Source organism: Ptychodera flava, chromosome 18, assembly GCF_041260155.1.
Source record: "Ptychodera flava strain L36383 chromosome 18, AS_Pfla_20210202, whole genome shotgun sequence".
In the NCBI taxonomy this organism is placed as follows: Eukaryota; Metazoa; Hemichordata; class Enteropneusta; family Ptychoderidae; genus Ptychodera; species Ptychodera flava.
Genome location: NC_091945.1, coordinates 11,081,635 through 11,090,902, shown reverse-complemented (window position 1 = coordinate 11,090,902; position 9,268 = coordinate 11,081,635). Strand labels below are relative to the sequence as shown.

At 37.5% G+C, this 9,268-nt stretch overlaps 1 protein-coding gene across 1 annotated transcript; it reads right to left on the bottom strand.

The window, feature by feature from the left end:
* Positions 1–858: 858 nt before the first annotated feature.
* Positions 859–8,306, bottom strand: LOC139116819 (dihydrofolate reductase-like). Its single transcript, XM_070679505.1, has 5 exons — positions 8,081–8,306; positions 4,862–5,017; positions 3,758–3,884; positions 3,100–3,212; positions 859–2,092 (listed from the first exon to the last, which is right to left on the bottom strand). Exons 1-5 carry the CDS (start codon positions 8,164–8,166, stop codon positions 2,017–2,019), a joined length of 558 nt encoding a protein of 185 aa, XP_070535606.1. The 5' UTR covers positions 8,167–8,306; the 3' UTR covers positions 859–2,016.
* Positions 8,307–9,268: the final 962 nt, after the last annotated feature.

Genomic DNA, 9,268 nt, shown 5'->3' with positions numbered 1-9,268 from the left:
TATTTTGTAGGCTAAAGTGTGACGTTATCGAAGGATATGAATGACGTCATGTAGCAGTACTAAAACGTCAAAATATTGTCAATTAAAGTTTCATTTTGTTTGAATGTTTCTGTTTGATGAGTGGTTAGATATTTTCATTTAGGTTAGATATTTCATGTAGCAAAAGTTGTGCCAAAGAGATTTTGACTGGAAATAAATGAATACACCAAATGTCACACACCTGCAAATTTCATCGTTTTAACAAATGAGCTGGGAGTAGGAGAGTCTTGCTACGGAACCACTATTACAACATTGGAATGTCATTGTCTTCATATCACTTGCCAAATTATTTACACGTGCAAATTTCACCATCGTTTCTTATTAAATCTTTATGAAATCATCCCTTAGCACTTATTACGCAAATACGAAAACTATCAACTGAATGTTTTTGAAGCAACTATTGTTTTGACCCCCACACAAAAAACTCCCCCTCAAAATACACAGGTAAATTTTATCACCACTTTCAGAAATAGGCACTGAGTCATCCTGGGAAGCTAAAAATTTTGACGGCTAAATGTTGAAAAGCAATCATAAAAGTAATTTTGCCAAAAAGCACTTTTCAAAGTGGTTTTCAAAAGCACTTTTCTTCTGAATGTAAAAGAACACGCAAATTCAACTTCTCCCTTTCTCAGTACATATGTTACTTTTATATGAATGGATATTTTTTTGTCTAGATCTGGGGTAAGTAAGCTGGCTTTTATTTCGATAGCCCAGTGCATGATAGATGTATCCCCTGTGTTAAAGCCCCTCTTATCTTGCGCTGGATTATCGGTTTTTCTCCTTTCATTTCTCACTGGGCATGAACAAAAGACACTGCTGTTGTTTGAAGACTATGTAATAATTTAATTTTCAACAAAAACAGAGTCATGGTGAAATACCAAACAGAGCAACTATTTGTCTCGGAAATTAACAAGTCAAAGGACCAGTATGATGTACATGGAAAAATTCAATTGTACTTGAGTACAGTGTGACAGCATACAGTGTTACTGGTCTGATAGACCACCAAAATATTGAATTCACTGGTTTAAGCACAAAAATTTGTGATCTGTGGCGTAAAACCATTGGATTTGCTTATCCCAGCATACTCTATCCAAGGCATGATCATCCACAGATGATACAGACACTCTGATTGGTTCTTTTAAACGAGAGCCAAGCCTAGATTACCGGAAGTTTGTATCAGTTTTATTAGGTCCTTTGGAATGACTCACACACACACATTGCACCATTACAGTTCACAAATTACATGGTTTTCAGAAAAATACAAAATGAAATTTTGTCTAAAATGAAATTGAACAACTAATATCAAGTTGGGAAAAGAAAGCACTCCACAAATACTTCAAAAACCAAGAACACAAATAATTTCTTCTCATGATTTGTCTGAATTTACTCATTTGCATATTAGTAGTGCCATTGTCTAAACATTTTGAGTTTCATATCTACATGTTTTACTAAAAATACGAAGTGTCCGCAAACATGTCGTAAATTTTTATTCATAAAAGTGATAAACTTTAATCTTATTTTGTACGACTTTTGAACTGTCACATTTATTTAAAAAGTTCTCACCTTTGACCTCAAACACATCTATCATGAACTGCTACGTAGACTGAAAGATCTGTCGCTCCAGGACACTCTCTATGCGCCCCCTCTTAAGAGGGGGAGGTGAGAGAGGGCCCTCGAATGACAGATCCTTCAGTCGATCTACTATGGTGATACAGGCTAAGATTTTCAGAATTTTGCAAATGCTGGACATGCAATCGCATACAGAATTGTAGAGGAGTGTCGTCTGTCAATGAATGACACCAGACACCTAGTCTTACAAATCTATGTGCTACATTGTTACCTATATCAAGACCTATAATATCAACAAAATCTTTCTACATCAGGGAAAGTTTGGGAAAAGTACACTGTTTGGTCATGTAAACTGTTTTACATAATGAGGTACATTGTTACTGCCTATACAATTATGTAGTTTTTCCATTAGCTTCTTTCATAAACTTCAAACTTGTACTGGATACCCTTCTCTTCCTGGATTTCGTCTGGAATGCTGGGATCACTGTAAAGGGAATGGGGTAAATGGTGATAAAGATAGCATACATGAAATGGGGTAAGATGAGCTGTAGTTTTAGAATTTGTCACTTTGTGGTCATCATCACACAAGGCTCATGGGTGAAATCTGGGCTTGGAATAGACTCAGTACAAGTGCTATATAGGTGAAACCTGAACTTCAAATGGACCAAAGTATTAGATCTGTAGGTCAAATAGGGACCGGGAATAGACCAACAGTACAGATCTATATGTAAAATCTGTACTTGGAACTGCTCCTAGTCCAAATACCAAAAAAGAACAACACCTGGCAGGGAACTGGAGTTCTATGAAACTATTAGAGACAAGATGGGGTAGTCAAGGATGTTATGATTTTTTTTTATTTTTGTCCATCATAAGAGCAGTGTATGCACAAACAATGCAGCAATCAGAATCTGCATCATCGCGCCATTCAAAGCAGTCTTGCAAAATCCCCTAAACTACACCTGTTAGCTTTGACCTTGATTGATAAGAATTGAAATTTAATTTATTACAACATCTGTACATGCAGTGTATGTATGCTCAGTTTTCTGAAAATCAAAATCCCCATAACAAAGGGAGGCAGCCATTTTGATTTTCATGTATCAGTACATGTAAATATTGGACATTGTGTTTCTCTGATACCAAATTTTGCACGGTGATCCCTGATTTTTATTCTTGATTTTGAAGGCAATGGTTTGAGGATGCCTTATGGAAAGTTTGAGCAAAAGTACAAATCTGTCAATTTCAAGTGTGCATGAACTTGACCTTCTTTCGGTGACATGCATCACACCATCACCTGGGGTTTGTTGGCTGTTCCACAACTCTGATCTGATTCTGTTCACCCATTTTCCCCTAGAAGTGAGGTCAATATAACCATGATATCAATGGGCTTAGACTGATCCACAGCAGCACAATAACCTTACAAGGAGGTAAGCTAAAAATCAAGAAATATCAGAAAGTAAAGTAGTCTGTACAAAACTGCCGTGCATCACTGACCTGACAAGCTTGAAGACATTTTTGTCAAACTCTGGGAAGAAAGTGTCACAGTCGAAGTCTGCCATGATTCTAGTAAGGTATATCCTATGGCAGTGCTCGGATTCCATAGACTCCTGCATGAACAAAAGAAATTGACAAATACGAAGGTGTCAGAGTATAAAACTGTCCATCTTTCCAAATCAAGGGGCATTTTGATAAAATTGTGCCAATTCATAGGAATTTAACGGTAATTATTTACGGAGTAAATAAAATTTTAACCTCCTCAGTTTTGTGAAAATCAGGAATTTTATTTTCCCCATAGAGACAATACAGGAATGGTGGCCATTTTGAATTTCAAATATAACCGGGGTGAACAGGTTTAACCCTTTACCTGCCAGACAGTATCACATCCCCATCTGCCAAGTCAGTAAAAAGCGGTATTGAGCCAAAACCATGTGTATATTCACTCACTTGGCTTGGTATGTTATAGCAGCTTTAGTCTGTAAAAATCATGTTTACAGTATCTCTGTCTTCAAGGATGTACCTTCAAATCTTCAAGTCTTTTTTAAAATGCACCATATGGGATATGTTTTGCTTAACTAGTTTTAACCAACTTGACCTGATGGTGAAATATGAACTTGGCAGGAAAAGGGTCAAAAGAAGCCAAAACCAACCTTACCCTGTACACAGAAGTTCCACCAGTGATAAAAACTTTGTCAATTTTGTCTTCCAGTGGAGGTTCTGATAGCTTTTTAATGGCCTCGTCCAATGTGGATGACAGTAAGTCAGCACCGGGCGGACAATCCCTGATAGAAATGAAAATAAAAGACATTTCATTCAAACAGTAAGGTATCACAACTTAAAATACACATCATTTCTGTTTTTGGTGCTATTTTTGTCAATTTTTGCTTATTTTTGTAGTTAAATAGTTAATCGCTCTACATCATGTGATGTGCTCTCAGCATCACTACAAATTTAAGGATTTTCAAGGAATTTTTCAGCAATTTTCAAGGTCTTGTAGTCTTCTTTGTCATTTAAAACACCATTTTCCAGGTATCACTTTTGTCATTTCTGTAAACCGCTGAGGGCTTTTCACTTTTCCAAGACTGTCCAAGAAACTTAATGTCATATTCAAGGACTTTTCAAGTCTTGCCAGGAATCTTTAAAATGCAATGACTGTTAAGGTAGAATGCACCTCGGGGACAGATATTCAGACTCTCAAACTTTTACAATTATTTTCTGATATACACACATGTAGGGGTTGATTATAAAGCTCTTGCTATAAGAAAACTTTTCACCGGCTTAGTTTTTCAAAATTTGAAAATTTTATTTTTTCTCCATAGGGTTAACACCGGGATGGCAGCCATTTTGAATTTCAAATATCGCTACATCTTGGGTTAGGCCTATTTGTTTCTCTAGTACTAAAATTTGCATAGTGAGCCCCGATTTTTTCTTGATTTTTTTTCTTTTTTCTTTTGATTTTTTTTTCTTGATTTTGAAAGAGAACGCATGGTTGAAAGATTTCTTGAAGAAAGTTTGAGCAAAAGTGTAAGTTTTTCACTTTCGAGGCGCATACTACCGTAAAGACTTCCCAGGCGCCTGGCTCTACTGAGTGAAATGAAAGATGCAAAAGTGAATTGTCAGAGAAAAAGTTCTTGCAGATAATAAGATCCACCACTAGTGGTCTCTTCTTGACCCTGAATAACCTTGAGCAACCTATCTCCCACATAACAGTGACTGCATTGTGCGTATATTTTCAATTTTTCATTGTGGATGGACTTACGTCAATGTGTGACTGAGGACAACATTGAATCTGTTGTTTAACGGTCTGTACTTTTCCGGAATTGAAAACCAGGTTTTCCTTCCCATGATGACGGCATTCTGTTTGCACTTCTCTTGGGTTTCAGACGTAACTCTGGTAAAAAACTTCATTTCATTTCTGTAACAAGAGTTAAATACATAATAAAGATATCATTAAAAAACTAACAGTATCTGATGACTGTATTTAACTCTTTGAGCACCAAAGTCTACTTTTGTCCCCTTACAAAATAAAACCCTGTCAGTTTTGGTCAGACTTTCGCCAAAATTTCGAGAAAAAACTGTAGCCAATGAAATATGATGGCCATTTGGTTCAAAATCATCTAAAAACTTACAGAAAATTTCATAAAAATTGGTAAAATGTTGCTCTAAAATTTTGGCGGGATAAAAATTTATGAGTGGGCGAAATGATATTGTTATTTTAAGCAATCATGGTCTTATTCAAACCAGTCTGATTAATATCAGAAACTGAGACGATGCAAATCTGACATTCGAGAATCGCCAAGAGCACATAAAAGTGAGGCCATTGGCTGTCATCTCTATAATGAGACTTGTCTGATTGGAATCAAAATGATTCAAGGCGAGCACTCTTTCCTTCATTCACAAACTAGAAAACCTAGCAAGATTAGGAGGAATGGCTAAAACTGATTCAGATTCGTTCACTATGTATTTCCAATTCATCGCTTCTGGAAAGATGATTGATAGGTAAGTTCAGGCTGGGTCTTGTTTCACTTCAGAGTGTCTACCTCTGAAAGTCAAGTGCAAAATTTCTCCCATCTCAAAGGAGTCTAAGTTTGCATGAAGATAATACATTGGTTTGCAGGTGTGAAATGGGGAGTCTCTTGAGACCCATATTCTATTTTGCTTGTCTTCATGCCACTTTATTGGACAGGCAGTCACAGTGTTGCACCTCGTTCTTCAAAAAAAATGGGACACTTGAGTTCCCTTTGACATTCATGGTTCTTTCTAAAATTTCTTTAGACATGCAAATGAAATGTTACTTGCATAATTGGCCCCATAAAAATACACTAATTTAGTGTGTGTATACCGGTACACTTATTATTAACTACCCTCTGGGACTGTATATGCAACTTTGAACTAGATGACGTTGTGATTAAATGTTTGCGAAAACATTAAAGGGACATTACATGTAGCTGTAACTGTTGACTAATTTTTCACTACTCTGTTTCAATGTATCAACTAAAGAATTTTACTATAACAATCCGATCATCATGACCAATGCCCGGTGCCTTGCTTGCCAACACAGCCTGTATATGTGAAATGACCATTATTATGGTTAATAAATGTATTCTATTCCGAACCTGAATGCAAAATTTAAACAATAACAATGCAGATTATACGCATATAAGGTATATTTATGAGCTAAATATTAGGAATTTCTACATGGTTCAGGGATTCACACCAGAAACTGCAGATGATACTCAGAAACAAACAAAATAAAAATGACCAAAGTTACAGCTAATGGATCTTTAACCCTTTCACCCCCAGTTCCCTGTATACAGGTCCAACTTTACCATAGAAAACAATGGATTTGGGACAAACCATGGTGGTGAAAGGGTTAAATCGAAGCCCTAGGCAGAAAGTCAAAAACTGTGGATACAGTGCATATCTGCACTGAAATCTTCACATAAACTGCACAGAGTAGTCAAATGTAATGCATAGGGTGAATGTTTTCAAATGTGACATTGTATGTTCTGTTTCCTTTGTAATATTTAACAATTTTTGAAAATGGTAGGAATTCAAAATGGTCGCCCAACTTTGAATTGTCAAATGTTTCACAAAGGAATGGTTTCCTAATGCAGTAAAAGCCCATATCCCTTCATAGGGTAGAATTCAGAGAAAACCAGGAGAGAATAGGAAGATATTTTGAGGTCAACTTTTTTCAAGAGTTGCAGCTAGTGGGACTTTAAAATTATTCAATGAATACCCTGGTGCTGGCTCACAATCAACATTCAACATCATGTGATTAAATTTGACCCACCTGCCACAAAGAGAGTTCTCTTTTAATGGAGAAAAATTTAAAATCAGGTGTACTACTCGAGGAATTTTCCAGAAATTCATAAATTTTCTAAATGAGGTCAGATATCTTAAAAGATTGACAAGTCAACACCTATAACATTGGTGATGACAAACAAAACCACGCTCACAAACGTGCCTGTACATGTACATGTGGGGCCCGGTTGTTTGTACCGACATCACACAATCTCTTGGGTGTACAGAGTCTGAAGAACACTGCGTCCTTTTACCCAGGAGTAGAACTGTATTTACTATTTCTTGTCTCTCACAGAAACGGCTAACACAAACTTCCAGACTGTGTGGTATGTGGTAGAAAACACACACAAACACACAAAACAAACCCCCCCCAAATAAACACTCTAAACAACTAGCATGTTTTCATTGGTGGGGGGGGGGTGTTGGGAGACATTTGATATGATTTTGAACAGGCCAGTTTTATGTCCATGGTTAGAGTTTAATATTCAACAAACATTTGGCAAGTACTAGTATGTTCTCTGGAATGAAATCAAAATACAGTATAGACACAGTCGCTTGGCGTTCGATACACCACGATACACCGCCGGTCCGTGTGTGGTATGCGTTGCCGACTTTTCTAACGCATACCACAGCGGCCATCGCTGTGTCTCGAACCTCAAGCGACTGTGTGTAGAGCCATACGTCCATGCATGGACGTAAAAATAGTTTTTACGTCCATGGAGGGCGTTTAATTCACAAATATATTGTCTAAAGTCTTGGAGTGCGTAAGCACAGTACAGTTTTTCTCATCACTTCTGCTGCTGTTTGGTCATACCATGATTTGACAGGGGAAGGTTACCACTACCTGTTTAGTTGACGTGAAAGTAATTTTTAAAACCCTCGGACTCAACCATAGACAGTCAACAAAGGTGTACATATACAACTCATGCAACCAAGTTACATAAGCAAGTCCGACGCGTATTCTGGTTGAGCGTGTGTATGGTTTGCTGCTATCCGTGGTTCCGAGCAGTATCCTTGCCATTCTACTGGTTGAGTTGAGTCAGAGAATGCCCTGCACTCAGAAACACAACAAAACCGTGTGAATCGAATGATACTATTGACGGTAAAGGCTTCGGATCTCAACAAACGTTCGGATCCGACTTATGATCAGATCGCAATCTGCCGGACATACCTTAGTCTCCATGGTAGATCACCGTTTTTCCCTATCCCCATGTTATTGCAGGCTGCGGCGATTGGACTGAACTTCTTTGTAGGCATCTTGAAGGTGGTGATCAGTGTATAGATACTGAAATATAACAAATGAAACCGATCTTGAGCTCAGCTGCTAGCTGTGACCTCTATGTGTTCAACACAATTAAATGTGGCGGTAAAACCCGGCGTGTACTCCGCGCATGGCAAGTGAATATTTGACCTTTGACTTGAATGACAAGCCAGCTTCAGATTACAAGTCGGACCTGCCATGGGAATCTCAGTATGGGATGAGCCTAAGAAAGCAGGATAAGTCTGCAAATTCGAGGTATCTAAATTTTCTAATCATCAGCTTTTGATCAGTCGCCAAGGTGATATTTTGAATAATATTTTGAATATAATATATCAGGGAGTGTCAAGATTTTACTTCGACGGAGAGATTTTCCACTTTCCTGGTGCTGTGGTGATTTTTTACCCGAAAGAAAATGATAGCAAACAGTAAAGGCCTCTCTCCGAATTCTTCTTTTTTATTTTCCCCAAAACCTAACAAACACAAACATCCACACAATTACATATAAATACACAAGCTAATTATTTCGTCACACCTTGAAGGAACAAGAATTGCAGTTATTTTCTCAAACCAAAGATACAAGAAACATTTTTCTCAGATACAGTCCACATCTATTCATTTGGCTTTTCAAATCTGCCTTCTAATTGTCAGTTCAAAATGTCAATTAACTGAGAATTTCGACATATCTCATGGAGGAGTGAAACTGAAGAAAAACATGTAATCAAAGCATTAAAATTCAGTGTATAAAATGATTCTGTTTACTTGCTAAGGGGGGCAACGTGAAAAAGTCCAAAGTAGAGATTCGGCTGTATGTCGATGGAAAAGAGTGAGAAGATATTAGACTATATGGTGGGGTGGAGCAATGGTAAACCTTTTTCACGACAGGGTCAGAGGGGGGAGGGGAGAGGGGGGTTCCATCTAAGAGAGGGGGAAATCATGGGCTTTTACTTTTCCCTTTGAATTTCGATTTGTTCAACATACTCTGGGGAAGTGTAGGGCCTACTTATGTTTAAAATACCATTGTTTAAAACATCGCTTAATTAAGGTAGAACGCGCCTCGGGGACACAAATTTGGACTCTCAAACTTTTACAATTCTCTTC